The 15,504-nt window shown below is 46.7% G+C and overlaps 1 protein-coding gene across 2 annotated transcripts; it reads right to left on the reverse strand.

The window, feature by feature from the left end:
- Window positions 1-1,658: 1,658 nt before the first annotated feature.
- On the reverse strand, window positions 1,659-9,470 carry Znf707 (zinc finger protein 707). 2 transcript variants are annotated; one of them, XM_021659532.2, is made up of 4 exons: window positions 8,900-9,470; window positions 4,892-5,048; window positions 4,458-4,571; window positions 1,659-3,036 (listed from the first exon to the last, which is right to left on the reverse strand). In XM_021659532.2, exons 1-4 carry the CDS (start codon window positions 9,002-9,004, stop codon window positions 2,183-2,185), a joined length of 1,230 nt encoding a protein of 409 aa, XP_021515207.1. In that variant the 5' UTR covers window positions 9,005-9,470; the 3' UTR covers window positions 1,659-2,182. The 2 variants fall into 2 exon arrangements, with proteins under 2 accessions (XP_021515207.1, XP_021515214.1); XM_021659539.2 differs by having other exon boundaries at window positions 4,892-5,045; window positions 8,900-9,468.
- Window positions 9,471-15,504: the final 6,034 nt, after the last annotated feature.

Below are 15,504 nucleotides of genomic sequence, written 5' to 3' on the forward strand. Positions count from 1 at the left end.
CACCAACAAACTTTACCATCTGACTTGAACAACTGTCAGTGTGTATTAAGATAAGAAATTATAGACATTTCAAACATACTCCGCTAACTTCCAGTTCCTTCATACACCTGAACACCAGAGCTCTGTTCACTTTTCTATGGTCTAAAAAATTACTTTTTACAGGGCTGGGGATGTGGCTCAATTGGAAAAGTGTCAACTAGAATGTATACCTAGTCTTGGGTCTGATCCCCGGCACTGCATAAAACCAGGTACACTGCAGCGACCTACAATCTTAGCATTTAGGAGGTAGAAGCAGGAGGATCAGGCTTGGCTTAAGTTTTGAAAGCTAGAGCAATGGCTTAGGGATTAAGAAAATGTACAGCTCTTGCAAAGGACCTGGGTTCTGTTCCCAGTACCCACATGGTGCTCACAACCATCTATAAATCTAGTTGCTGGGTATTTGATTCTCTTCTAGACATCTGTGGGCACCGGGTACACACATGCTGTATTGCATACATGTAGGCAACAGAGCCATACATTTAAAAATCCTGAAAACAACTTACGGCAGCTTATTAAGATCAAAGCCATCTCTCAGCTCCACCTGATTTACTGGGTTATCTCGCTTCATCTCCTGTGGGGTGTGGCTCAGTACTTTCTCAGCAGAAATTTGTTCTTTGGGTTTCCATTTCCTATAAATTCCTTTCCAATTCCATGTGCATTTGGTAATTGACACTTTTTAAAAAAATTATGTGTATGGGTGTTTTGCCTACACCTACATCTATACACCACATGTGTGCCTGGTGTCCACAGAGGCCAGAAGAAGGTGTTGGATCCCCTGGAACTGGAGTTACAGACTGATGTGAGCTGTCATGTGGGTGCTATGATTAGAACCTGGATTCCTGTTATCAAATCTAGAGTTAACCTGATTTATAATGAAGACAAAGAGTTTGATTTCTTGATCAGCTTGCAGAGAGCAGGGCTAGGTCCATGAGCTCCACCTGGTAGACAAATTTCTGTCTGAAAAACCGGCATGTTGATTTAGAACTGAAGATGCCCTGTGATGCACATGGCCACCTCAAACCGCTATAGGGCCAGGCTAATTCTAGGCCATGAACAGTTCCCAAGGCATCAGGGTCAGAGCTGAACCAAGAAGCACCTTAGGCAATGGCGGGTAAAACCATCACTTTTGCATGCTGAATAGCAACAGCAGTCACAGCCTGTGACACTTTAGTGGAGTTTCATTCCTGAAGGAACGAAAGCTGGGAAAAGGCCTAGTTTGGCAGCCATCTCTACAGCTCATGATCCTGTACAGAGAAACAAGACAGTGAGGAGCATCCAGCTCTCAACACACCCAGAAGCAAAGGCTCCAGCTACCCTTCCCTGCCCAGCACTGGACAGCTCTACACAGTTACCAAGGATCATACCTGAAGCAAAGGGGCACCGAAGCTCCAGGTAGTACTCCCACCCCACTAGGAAATAATCCTCCAGTCATACTTCAATGAAACCAAATAAACAGAACCCAAGATCCAGTATCTCTAGCTGAGTAAACCGCTGGAGAAACAGAGCTGGGGAAGCTTTAACAAACTTCTACATGCCAGCCCAGTGTGAATCCAGGTCACTGTAGCCCTTTAACAAGCGTGTCTATGTCTATGACCACCTCCTGAGGTTGCAGAAGAGGCTTTTTTTTTCATTGACTTATGTATTTATTGTGTGTCCTTATGCACACACATGTGCAGGAAGTCAGAGGGCAACTTATGGCCTTTGGTTCTCTCCACATTATCATGTGCATCCCTGGGAACCAAACTCAGGTTTATCAGGCTTTGCAGCAAGTGCCTTTACCCACTGGGCCATCTTACCAGCTCCAAGAGTAAGCTCAAGGCCCAAACCTACCTCCCCAAACACAGGAGACATGGTAGAAGGGCTATGAGAGAATAAGAGTTAAAGTGCACACAAGTGACACTCGGGACAGGGGCGAATTCCTCAGGTGACACAGCCGAGAGGCAAGGAGCACCCGAGGAGCAGCTTTTACCGGCTCTGCCAGCATGCTTCAGTCCCCTTCCCTGTGTCAATATCCTGGCACAGCTTCCTCAGAGATTTGCAAACGGTTGCTTCAAGGACTACATGGCCTCTAGGCTTGAGAGCACCTGCTGTAGTTCTTCCCCAGGGCCTAGAACAGGAAAGGTCCAGCTGTCCACAGATGCCTCTATACCTCTCCCCGCCCGTGGGTTCTCTGATGCCTTGTGAAAAAGCCCAGATGGCGGAAGCCCTTCCCACAGTGCTCACACTCATAGAACCTCTTTGTCAGGTGCAGCCTCTGGTGGATGCTGAAGCCCTTGGGCCACCTGAAGGCCTTCCCACACTCTCCGCAGGTGTAAGGCTTCTCTCCGCTGTGAATCCGCTGGTGGTGGTTGAGATTCTCTTTAGTACGAAAGGTCTTACCACAGCTGTCACAGTAGAAAGGCCTCTCTCCCGTGTGAACGAGTTTGTGCCGGAGGAGGTTTGATTTCTGTTTGAAAGCCTTCCCACAGTCACTGCACACATAGGGCCGGTGTTCTGTGTGGATTTTGCGATGCTGGGCCAGGCGGTCCTTCAAGCTGAAGGCCTGTCCACATACCTCACAGCAGAAGGGCTTTTCACTCGTGTGATTTCTCTGGTGCCGAAGAAGGTTTGAAACCCAGCGGAATGTCTGGCCACACTCAAAGCACTCAAACGACCTAGTTCCAGTGTGGACTGTCTGATGAGCAGCTAGCCGGCTATGGCAACTCAGTGCCTTCCCACACGTGCCACAGATAAATGGATGCCCCTCTACACCGCTCTTGCACTGCTCCTTGAGGCCTGGCTGCTTCCTGCGGGATTTTCCACACATCTGGTTCTGGAAAGCTTCGTGTTTGTCCATTTTCCTCCCTGAGGTAGCTCTGGGAAGGTGTACCTTACTGGATGTCAGGACACTCTTCCTCAAGGCAGCCCCTCTCTTGGCTCCTGATCGTGAACGGACCTTCTCATGAGCCGAAGCAAGAAGATCACGGGGTCTCTTACGATCTATGGACTTTCTGCCTCCTGTGGAGGAACAGACGCATTTACACAGAGCCAGCCCAGGCCAACTTACAGAACAGCCACCCAACAGAGGATGAAGAAGAGCTACCAAGTGTCAAATTAACTCAGTCTACTTAGGGAGTCAGAGAAAAATGGCATGAATTATGAGAAAAGAAATTGTTGATTGTACACAGATGAGCTTAAACTAACAATGGGGGACTGGAAAGTGAATCCTGATGTTCACCTGACCCAGACAATGGAAAACAGGGACTGGTTCTATGACACAAAAGAAACTGGCTTTTGGTTTCATATTTTGGAGACGGTTTCTCTGTGCAGCCCTTGCTGTCCCAGTGGAAATCACTCTGTAGACCTCAACCTCAAGAGATCCACCTGCCAATGCCTGCAAGTGCTGGGATTAAAAGGGGTACCACCATTACCCAGCATTCATTTAAATGGGTTTAAATGAACTAAAAAAAAATACCACTTAGGTGCCCACTAAGCTTGTGTCAGCTCTTGTAATAGAACCTGTTCCTATCATGAAGGTGGACCTGGGGCAGGCATTGAGAGCTCTCTACAATTTAGAACTGCCCACTCTGCCAGCCACAAGCTTCCTGCAAACAGGGGCCTGATACACTCCCCAGCTGGGGGCTCCACATTTTCTGGGGACCTCCCAGCTTGTCTCAGGCTCACAAAGCTGCTTGATCTCACCTCTGAGAGGATATGAAGTAAAAAACAAAACCTGAGCTGGGCAGTTATGGCACACGCCTTTAATCCCAGCAATCAGGGGGCAGATCTCTGTGAGTTCGAGGCTAGCCTCTTCTACAGAGTGAGTTCTAAGACAGCCAGAGCTGTTAGCTGTTATACAGAGAAACCCTGTCTTGGGGGGCTGGGCATGGACCTGGGCTGCGTTGTAGCCTGACAGACAAATGTTCACCTAAAGCCTTGGGTTCCATGACCACTGTGACAAAAAGAAAACAAAATCCCTTTCATGACCACCACTGGGAATGTCTGAAGGGCCAGGGCTTTATTCTAATTTTACAAATGAGCAAACATACTTGAAACAGAGAACCTGCCCAGGTGTCATAAATCTGGAGCATGATGATGTCGGACTGAGACACATACACACTCTCTCTCTCTCTGTGTCTGTCTGTATTGCCAAATGGCTACTACAGTAAGATCTCAGCCACTCCTACACTCATGACAGACAACGCTAGGACATTGCCTCCCTTTCTCAAATACCTCTCTTCTACTACAAGGGTCCACATCCCTCCTGTCAGAGCTTAGTGGCAGAAGTTTGCTACTCACGCCAGCTCCAAAGTCCCTAATTCAGAAGGAGCTCTTCATCCACTCTCCCCCTGTGTCTGTGTGAGGGTGGAAAAAGTGGCCTTAGTGCCAGGAAATTTGGGGTGGATCAACCAAGATCAGTCTACTTGCATCTCGCTTACCTGGGCAGATACCTTTTTGTGCTTCCAGAAACTCAGATCTGTTCCAATCTTCAACCCATGGCTCATCCCACTCTTCCAGGTGAGAAACAAGGTCTGGTCTTGGGCCACAGTATCCTTTTCAAAAGTGAGAGATGGTGTCTGATTTGTGTAAAAGACAACGTAAGGCTAGGACTCAGACTAACTCTGGGGAACACAAGAGGAACCCAGCAGCCTGGCCAGCCCCTGCAGATCCCTGGAGAAGTGCCTGGAAGCAGGAACAAGGAAGAGGGAGACAGAAGTATGCATGCCTGAACGTGAGCCCGGACACCAGGCCCCTGCAAAGGCCCAAGGGTTTGAGGAAAGAAGCCACCAGGGGAGCTAAAAGATAGCAGACACAGCACAGGGGTCTTTGGCCAGGACCTACCAGGCTCCAGAAACTAACATGCAGTCCTTACCCAGCTCAGTGCAATTCCTGAAGTTCTCCAGCATCACATCCCGGTAGAGAGTCCTCTGGCCAGGGCTGAGACACTCCCACTCTTCCCTGCAGAAGTACACAGCCACATCTCTGAAGGTCACCGGCACCCGGCACACAGATGGCTCCAGGACTGCCTGCTACCAAGAGACAGTGAGTCAGAAAGAGAGTGCTGAAACCCACACACGGCACAGGAAGAAAGGGTAAGGCAAGTCTATCTCTGATGGTTGATATTCATCGAGGAACACCTAGGAGATGCACCTTTGGATGGATCTGTGAGGGTGTTTCCACAGAAGTCTAACCGACCCTGAAATACATGCACTGCCGTCCTTTGGGCTGTGGTTCCGGTCTAACAGAAAGGGGAAGAGCCAGTTGAGCTCTTGCCCAAGGATGCTATCTGTCCAGCTTCAGCTCACACTCCTGCCTGCCACCATGATGGGCTGTATCCCTTCAACCTGCAAGCCTAAACAAAGCCCTCCTCTCTTAAGCTGCTTTTGTCACAGCAACAAGAAAAGCTGATTCAGAAAACCTCCCCACTGTGCTGGGCATGTAACTCGCCAATATATCCTGTGCCACTGAAAGCAAACCAATGAGGCAGTGCAGTGGCACAAGCCTTGTAGCGGCACATGCCTTTAATCCCGGCACCCGGCTGGCAGAGGCAGGCAGCCTGAACTGTGGGGACCAAGTTCCAGGACAGCCAAGGCTACACAGGGAAAATGTGTCTTGAAAAATCAAAAAGAAAAGAAAGAAATGAGCCATCATTAGCCACTGCTTTGGTTCGGCTAAGGCAGAGTATGATCATCCCTCCAGATCCTCCCGTTGCTGTCAAGAAACAGAGATAATATTGATTCTGTAGTCAGGACGACAAAATAAGCAAACAGCACAGTAATAACTACGTGTGCTGCACCGATAATGAGATTGTTAACACTGTAATAGGAGGCAGGAGGGCCACTACACTCTCACTAAAATTGACCCACCAATCCCTCAAGCCTGCTTATGCTCAGCTCCTCTCCTTCTCATTTGACAAAGGAGTCTGTGGGTGAAATGCTGCCACTCATGGTCAGGGTGGATCTTTCCACTTCAGTTAACCAATTAGGAAAATCTCCCCTAGTTGGGTGAGTTGGGTGTGGTCGCTGAGGGATGTGGATCTTTGTGAGCCAAAGGCCAGCCAAAGATACAAAGAGAGACTGCCTCAAAGTAAACGGAGAAAAGAAAAATTCCTCAAAGGCATGCCCAGAGGCCCAATCCAGGTGTCAAATTAAGTTACTATAATCATTGTATTTATCTGGGGCTAACAGATCTGTCCATGCTTCCCAAGAAAAAACTACTAAATTAATAGGACAAAGGAGAAAACCAAAGCTACAATCAATTTGATCACCTCAAAAGATCTGAGATACAGTTTGAATGCCATTTTAAAGTGCAAGTGAGCGATGCCAGGTGGTGGGTGGCACACACCTTTAATCCCAGCACTTGGGAGGCGGAGGTTGGTGGATCTCTGAGTTCGAGGCCAGCCTGGTCTACAGAGCAAATTCCAAGATGGCTATGGGTACATAGAGAGATCCTGTCTCAAAAACAAAGCAAGCACCCCCTCCAGCCCCAAAACCCAAAAGACGGACGTACAGTTCAAAGGAATAGAACCATCAGAAACAGGATCCATAAAGAGTTACATTTTTTTTCTTCCTTTTTTTCCTCCCTGAGACAGGGTCTCACTGTGTAGCCCTGACTGTCACCATGACAGATGTTTTATGAGAAAAGCAATAATACAAATAAAGACGGTTATGCTGGGTATGTGGTACACATCTTAGAACTGGGTCCCTCTGGAAGAGCAGCCGGAGCTAGCTCTCCAGCCCCTGGTACACACCTTTAATCCCAGGACTTGGAAGGCAGAGGCAGGGTCTGGGAGGCTGATCTACTTATCTAGTTCTGGGTCAACAAAGCTATACAGTAAGACCCTATCTCCAAACAAAAGCGTTAAAATTAAGTTAATTTTAAAATTAAGAAAGCTTGTAGAAGAAAGTGACATTACATTTTCTTCATAAACTCCAGGCAGGCAGGCAAAGACTATGCTCACAGGACACAAAAAGCATCAACTTTAAAAGAAAAAAGCTAAAATGGGGTGGTGGCACACGACTGTAATCCCAGCACTCAGGGAGGCAAAGGCAGGTGGATCTCTGTGAGTTTGGGCCAGCCTGGTCTACAAAACAAGAGTCCAGAACAGCCAGGGGCTACCCAGAGAAAGCCTGTCTCAAAATACAAAAAAAAAAAAAAAACAAAACACAAAAAACGAAAGAAAAGAAAAAAGTTGGCTAGGCATACATAGTGGTGCATGACTTTAATCCCAGCACTCAGGGAGGCAGAAGCAGGTGGATCGTTGTGAGGCTAGCCTGGTCTGGTCTACAAAGCGATTCCAGGGCAGCCAAGGCTACACAGAGAAACCCTGTCTTGGAAAACTGAAGAAAAAAAAAGGAAAAGAAAAAAGTTGGATGGCTCAGCAGGTAAAGGTGACAGATGTTGCCTGGGTTAAATCCCCTGGACTCACAGAGTGGAAGGAGAAATATGCAGAGTGGCACATTCACTCCCCACACTCATATATATACACACAGTAAATAAAATGTTCCAATAAATAAATAAAAGCTGCTGCTGGGGCAGGCCTATAATCCAAGACCAAGAGTTCTGGGCAAGGCCCAGGATTGTTGGCCCATCTGCTAATCCTAGGAGAACTCCAAGTCCAGGCCAGCAGGGCTTACATAGTGAGTTCCAGAGCAGCCAGGGCTATAGAGACTCAGCCTCCCCCCCCCCCAAAAAAAAAAACAAAAAAAAAAAACAAAAGATCCCAAGGCCAGGTTTTATCTCTGCTGCTGTGATAAAATCCAGACAAAAAATAAAATAAAATAAAATTTAGAGAAGAAAGGCTTACAATTCCAAGTTACAGTGGGTCCACTGATTAAAGACAGCTAGTCGCATCATAGTCAAAAGCAGAATGAACTAATACATTTTTAGAACTCAATCTAGCTTTCTCTAATTTCCATAGTCCAGGGACCCAAACCTGGGTCTGCCCATATCAGTAAAGTTCATCAAGGCAATGTCCCACAGACATGCCCATAAGCCAAGCTGAGCTAAAAATCCTTTATTGAGACATTCTTCCCAAATTCTGATTGTCAAGTTGAGAAATTAACCATTATATCAACTCTGCCGACATAGCTATGTCAAAGACAGTCTGGGGTACTTAAAGAGCAAGCCAAACAAAACCAAACAAAATGCTGTGGAACCAACCAAAAAGATTTTCTGGTTCTAAAAGGGACGTAGGGAGATGAAAGGGCAAGCCACAGAGAAAAGATTTCCAATTCATTTTTCTCCTAAAGAACTAGTATCCAGAACAACTTCTAGAAACTAACGGTAAAAAGAGAAAAACATTGTAAAGGAGTAAAAATAAGCCGTACTAACACTCAGCAGACAGGAGCAAAGGGGTCGGCACAAGTTCAGGCCCGCCAGGATACAAAAGGGAGACTTTACCTCTAAACAAAACAGGTAAATTATTTTAACAGCTATCACAAAAGTTGAGCCTGGAGGCATTCAACCTTGCGACATTGCGACAGGACTAGTCATCTATAAAAGTGCTTATCTGCGTGATTACCCATCCTTGACTGGCAAGGCCGCAAAGCTGGGACACAGCTGGAAGACCTGCAGCTTGGGAAACACAGGTGACTGCCGACCACAAAATCTGGATGATAAAGTAAGAGTACTTTCTCTGCTCTCAACACCAGAACACGTGCCCCAAGCCTGGCTGGACTTCAAGGCCAGATCAGGGAGTGTGGGAAATCCACCCTGAAACAGAAGACAGCAGTCCTGGATGGCAGAAACCGACAGAGATCTGGACCGAGACCCGAGGGCTGACCGAGAGCGGTACCAGCGAGAGGCAGGAAACCGGAGCGCGGGTGCCGTGGGGACAAAGGGGAGCGTGGGGCCAGGGGTGGGGGGGGTCCAGACTCACCCGAGGGGTCTCGCGGTTAGCCCGCCCGGGACCAGCGTTGCCCGGTTGGAAATAGCGATCGCGTCGAGTCTCCCGGGGTGCAGCGGCAGCGAGAAGGGGGCGCATCTGAAGGCCTCAGGCGGTGCCCGGGGTCGGGTCGGCTTCGGCGCAAGCGCGGTGGCGCGGAGCGGAGAGTTGCGGAGCAGCATGCAAGATCGACACCGGACAACTCCTGAGCTCCGGCGGCTGCAGCCCTCAATTCCGCCGCCCGCCGCCCTGACTTCAACTCTCCAGCGGAAATACGCCAGCGACTGAAGCCGCTTGCAGCGACTCTAGGAGCGGCGACTCGATGGTGCGCGCCAGACGAGCCTGCGGGTAGGCGGAAGTGTGGGCCGGGCCCCAGAGGCCACGCCCTCCGTCTGCTCCGGGCGGTCGCCCTTCGTGCGCTCCTGGCTGAAAGCCTTCGTGATCGGCTCGCCCTTGGCCTGCAGGTCGGCCCACCGTGGAGGCTGGCTGGGATCTGGCTCTCCTGAGCCCGCGTGGAGGAGGTTTTTGTTTTGTTGGAGTTTTGACACAGGGTTCCTCTGTGTAGCCTTGGCTATCCTGGAACTCTGTAGACCAGGCTGGCCTCTAACTCGGAAGTCCACCCGCCCCTGCCTCCCCCTCCCTCGACTCCTCGTGATGGAATTAAAGCGGTGCACTACTACGCCCGACTTTTCTTTTATGTATGATAAAGTACGAGTAATAACACAGCTTCCGTCTTAACCTGTTGAGTTACGTAGTGCTCTAGACTAGCACGGTTTTGCTTTTTGCATATTGAAAGCTCTTTATCAGGCAAATCAGGAATCTCCCTGCCCTAGAGAACCTTTCTCCAGTTCCTCTCCAGTTCCTTAGCTGCTTTGTTTCTAATTTGTCCTATGACTGTCTAGATCCTATGTTTGCCAGGTTCATGTCGGTTCATGTCTGATTTCCTACCTCATTTTGTTTCTCATCAGTCAAAGGACGCTTGGATCATAATTATAACAAACTTAATTCTAAAGATCCAAGTTTAATTGTAATTCTAGTTTAGATAACACTTTATTAAACAATAAGAGAATCCCACGAGTTGAGCAGATGTTTGTTTTATACAGAGGGAAGATCTAAAGGAAGGAAAGATAAAGGCAGAAATAAGATTGGTCCTGACAGGTGTCGGCAGTGGCACCTTTGAGCCCCGCCCTCGGGAAGCAGAGGCAGGCAGATCTCTGCGAGTTGCAGGCCAGCCTGGGCTACAGAGCAAATTCCAGGACAGCGAGGGCTACACAGCAAAACCCTGTCTCGAAAAACAAAACCAAACAAAACTTGGTCTTGTCACAGTTACTTTCTTCCTAAGGCAGAGAAAAAAACCAACTGCGGGAACACTAGGTTAATCCAGGTGCTTTTGTGTAAGGATGAAAGCAGAGCAGACTCTTCTGCCTTGCTCACGGAAATCCACCCTCTCCTTATTTCCCAAAAGGTCAGTTAATCTAGTTTCCTTTGATGCCTGAGACTTGATTACGGTTGACACCTTTGTTGAGTCTGATCAGCTAAGGGCCCAGGACAGAAGCCTCTTGTGGTTTGTGTTGAACCAGGGTGCTGAGAACATAGGTGTACGTTATCTGTTCATGTTCACTTCTCTGGGCTGTGTATTCAGAAGATATTCTTAAATTTTCTAGATTGTGTGTTACGGAATTAACGCACTTTCTACATCAGATGCACCTGTGCTCTAAAGCAGTAGCCCAGAGGGGTCCAAATTCCTCCGTCCTGTTATTGTTCTACTGAGAGTTGTTTTCTGTTTTTTTTTGTGTTTTGTTTTGTTTTGGGAGGGGTTTGGTTTTGGTTTTTCAAGACAGGGTTTCTCTGTGTAGCCCTGGCTGTCCTGGACTTACTTTGTAGCTCAAGCTGACGTCAAACGCACATCTATACACCTGCCTCTGCATCCCTAGTACTGGCATTAAAGGCGTGTGCCACCACACCCCTCCTGGCTGTTTCTGGACTTTTGGTTTTTCTTAAATTTTAAGCATTGCTGGCTGCTGATGGTACAAACCTTTAATCCCAGTACACGGGAAGCAGAGGCAGGAGGATCTCTGTAAATTCCAGGCCAGCCTTGTCAACAAAGGGAATCTAGGATAGCCAGGGCTACACAGAGAAACCCTGCCTCAAAAAACCAAAATAAACAAAATTGAAACCATCATAACTGATTGAAAGTGGCATGTTATGTTAGAAGCATTCATCTTGGTGTTGCACAAAGTAGCACAGAACAGAGTAGCTTGGCAAGGTTAATTTCTTTTTGTAAATGGGACGCACCAGAACCCAAATCCTACTGTAATTGCACCAAGATAGGAAGTTCACTTGGTTATTATGCTAATGTAGGTGGTAACTGTATCTTTTTTCTGTTTGCTGGGGTCTGACCTCAGTCTTTTGCAATTGGCTACTTTTAAAGGAATCAGTGCAAAGGAAATGGAGAAAGGCTCAGCCATCAGGCTGGCAAGGTCCCAAAATGAAGCCAGGCCTTTGTAACAAACAAGTTTTACCGGGTAGGAGAAATGGAAAGGTTTGCATAAGTACTGCAAGGTGGGAAAGATTGAAGGTGAAAGAGAAACCCTGTCTCAAAAGCCAGAACAGAACAAAGAGCCAGGCATTCTGGTACAGGTCTTTAATCCCAGAATTTGGCAGAGGCAGGTGGATCTCTGAGTATGAGGGCAGCCTGATCTACATGGCAAGCTCATGGACAGCCTGAGCTAAACAGTAGAGACCTTGTCTCAAAAATTAAAAAAACAAAAACAAAGGTGATGATTGTAAAGGTGGTGACTTAAAAGAATATTATCCCATGGCTGGACTGTGTGAGTGCACACCTTTCGAGGTCACCCTGGTCTACAGAGTGGGTTCCAGGATGGCCAGGGCTACATGTATGTATGTATGTATACACACACATTTCCACCCCTTGGCAGGCAAGCTATCTTTTATTTTTGAGACAAGATGTCAATGTGTAGTTCTGGCTCTCCTGGAATGTACACCAGGTTGACTTCAAACTTGGAGATATACCAACAAGCTATCTTTTATATAGAAAACACACACTTCTTATGTCTTTATACTTCACATTTGTGTGTTAATTATATGTTTTGTTCGTTTCCCCGTACTAAAGTTTGAAAGGTTTTAGTTTCAAGGTTCAAAGAGGTGACTGAGATGGGTTATCCTTTTGATGAAAGATTTATTAGAAGAAATATTAATGCTATAGACAGGCAGACATCGGCATGGGAGGGGCTCTGAGAAATGTTCAGGCCTACCTGGCAGAGTTCTGGTTCCTTCTTACAGGTTTCAGACAAAGAGGGCAGAAAGTAGGTTGAGTTTCCCTTTTGGTTTCAGCTGACCATGGCTAGAGAGAACCGGTGAGTGGCCAGTTGAAGAATGTCAGGTGACTGATTCATTTCTCTCATAGTGGCTGTTTCAGACCCCCAGTAGGGGACATCAAGACTCTATCTGGGCAGTGGCGGTGCATGCCTTTGATCCCAGCACTCAGAAGGCAGAGGCAGACCGATCTCTGTGAGTTTGAGGCCACCCTAATCTACAGAGTTAGTTCCAAGGTTACACAAAGCAACCCTGTCTTGAAACAATACAAAGTTGTAGTGAGAATTTTGTTTTCTTAAAAAGCCTAGTTAAGAGCCAGGTATAGTGGCTCATGCCTTTAATCCCAGAACTCAAAAGGCAAGTGGATCTCTGTGAGTTCAAGGCAAAGAGAGTTACAGGACAGCCAGGGCTACACAGAGTAACCCTGTCTCAAAAAAAAAAAAAAAAAAAAAAAAAAAAAAAAAAAAAAAAAAACAAACGAAAACCCAGTTCCATTATGTGAATGTTATTGTTTTAACCCCAAATGTGGGATATGAGGCTGTGTCAGATTTTCAGTAGCTGCTCATTGTCTCGTGACTCTGACTTTGATGGTTTTGCCAGCTGAGAATAGTTGGCATTTGAATTCTGAGAACTTTTCAGAGAGGATAAATGCCAGGGCCCCAAGAGGGGCAGGAGCACGTTGAGAAGGAGATGCAGCTGTTCCTCCTGCTGGTTTCTGCTCCTGATGCTACTGTTGCTGCTGTCAGGTGGTTGTAAGAAAAGAGATGATAGATTGGACTTCCCCAAAGAACTCACGCCTCTAATCAGCAGGGAGTAGTAAAAAGGTCTTAACGCCCTCTTTCCCCACTAACCTTCTGTCTCTCCTGCCTGGAGTGTTGGAAGGGATTGGGGTGTAGAAGGGTGGTGGATGTAAGAACCCAAATAAAATAGCTAACAACACGCCAACACCAAGTATTTTACTTTATGGGTGTGGGTGTTTCCCCTGTATATATATCCAGTGCCCAAGGAGTCAAAAAAGGGTGTCAGAACTGAAGTTTCAGATGATTGCGAGCCATTAGATAGGTCCTGGGAAGTGGACCTGGGTCCTCTGGTAGAGCAGGTGGTTCATTTAATCTCTGAACCATCTCTCCAGCTGTTTGAGCTCAGCTTTTTTAACAAGAACATGTACACATGTATTCAAAATGAAAAGGGACTTTGAAACTTGTTACTTTTTCATTTGCTGTGGCAACAGATCTGAAGCTGATACAAATGCAGACTTATTTGTACTCAACTGTTTCAAAGGGTTTATGTAGTCCATGGAGTTTGCCTCGCTGCTGTAGGACTGTGGTGAGGCAGAAACAGGATGATAGCAGGACCGGGCAGTGGAAGAGGAGGGGGCTGCCCACTTCAGGGCAGCCAGAAACTAGACAGTGAGGATGGGGAAGGGGAGGTCTGAGGGCGTAACAGGCCCCCAGTCTGACTTTCTCCAACCCAGCTCCACCTCCTACAAGCCATTCAGATTATAGCTGAAAGGCACCCTGCCCAGTTTGAAAAACTGTTTTAATTTTTATTTATTATGTGTATAGGTGTTTTGCCAACACATATCTGTGTATCACATGCATTCCCGGTGCTCATGAAGGCCAGAAGTGGGTAACCTGGAGCTCAAGTTACAGACAGCTGTGAGCTTCCAAGTGGGTTCTGGGAATCAAACCTAGGTCCTCTGAAAGAGGAACCAATGCTCTTAACCACTGAACCATTTCTCTAGCACCTTAGAAAGGTACTTTGTAAAAACAAACAAACAAACAAACAAACAAACAAAACCACATACACACAAAACAAAAACAAGAAAAAAAAACTATACAAAGGTCTGGCATGGTGGCATGCATCTTTAATTTCAGTGTTCAAAAGACAGAGGCAGGTGTATCTCTGTGGGTTTGGGCCCAATCTAATCTACACTGTCAGTCTATGCCAGCCAAGGCTGCACAGTGAGTCTGTCAAAAATAAAACTACGTAAGTTGGCCATGGTAGTTTGTATCTACAATACAATCTCAACACCTGTAAAGCTACCCAGGATTATCATTTAAGACCAGTCTGAGCTACACAGCAATACAATTCCAAAAACCAAAACAAAGCCAAGCAGAGCAATAACAAAAACAGAACGCAGAATGGACTGGCAACACCAGGCACAGGCAAGGACAGGGAGCATCTCGAGCACTCACACAGGGCAGTACAGCACCAGACTTCTGTGCAGCAACTTTGCATGAAGCTAAAGAAGTATTTACTGTAACAGACTGAACATACGTGTCCTCCCCCAAATTCATTTTGAAATCCTAATCCCCAAAGTGATGGTATCAAAAGGCAGGGCTTTGAGAAGTGACTGACTCATAAGCAGAAGCTTTGTGGTTGGGACTTCTGCAAATCTCCCTAACTCTTCCGCTCTGCTAGGTTGCAGGGAGAAGGCACCCACCCATGAGAGCCTCACCAGACCTTGGGTACCTCAGAATCCAATACTGTGCAAAATACATTCCTTCTGTCGACAAGCCGCCCAGTTTTCATTGTTCTGTTACAACCACTTACGCTGTATACCTAACCGGTATAATAAAAGCTGTATTTACCTGAAACAAACACACATGTGCAAATAAACATTTTACACAATGCACATACCAGTTTATTCTTGAGATCCCAATTTCCATTAAGCAAGTGGACTAGTGAGCTCATGAGGGTCTATCCATACAGTGAAACCCTACTTGGCCAAGAGAATGAATGCAAAGCAATTTGACTGACTCTAAAAACCATCCCAAAGTGACCAAAGTCAGAGACAAGGGCACCTACTTCACCAGTCCATGTGTAGGTGGTTCTGGGACAAGAAATGCCATTCTACACCCACAGGAGGTGGCTACCGGGACAAGGGTTGGATCAACTCTGGAAAGGGCACAAGGGGAACTTTTAAGGTAAAAGAAATGTTACTTTTCTTGAATAGGGTATTGCTCCAAGGGCAGAGGAACTAAAGTAGGTGCTGTGTTGTACTGACCGAAATGGTCTGGTGACATTTCTCTATTAGTTATGTCATGTGATAGTAAGTTTCCCAAAAATGGATATGACATGTCTTTTTAAAATTACCTGCCTACTTGAAGTTTTGGGGGTTGCTGGAATTTGTTAAAAACTTAAAACCATGCCCTCTAGGATGAGAATTATTTTAGATTGTCTCAAAACTAGTTGTGGTTAATGCTCTTACCAAAGGAGTCCAGAGGCAGAAATGAGCACATCTGAAGGCTGGAACCCAC

This window comes from Meriones unguiculatus, chromosome 8 (genome assembly GCF_030254825.1).
Source record: "Meriones unguiculatus strain TT.TT164.6M chromosome 8, Bangor_MerUng_6.1, whole genome shotgun sequence".
NCBI classification, from domain to species: domain Eukaryota; kingdom Metazoa; phylum Chordata; class Mammalia; order Rodentia; family Muridae; genus Meriones; species Meriones unguiculatus.

Bases quoted from the DNA above. Each gene is read 5' to 3' on its own strand.
- Znf707 (XM_021659532.2), bottom strand. From the start codon at position 9,004: ATGCGCCCCCTTCTCGCTGCCGCTGCACCCCGGGAGACTCGACGCGAT. The intron at 4,572-4,891 runs GTAAGGACTGCA...ACTTTTGAAAAG, and splicing joins CAGGAATTGCACTGAGCTGG to GATACTGTGGCCCAAGACCA. The intron at 3,037-4,457 runs GTAAGCGAGATG...GTTCCTCCACAG, and splicing joins ACAAAAAGGTATCTGCCCAG to GAGGCAGAAAGTCCATAGAT.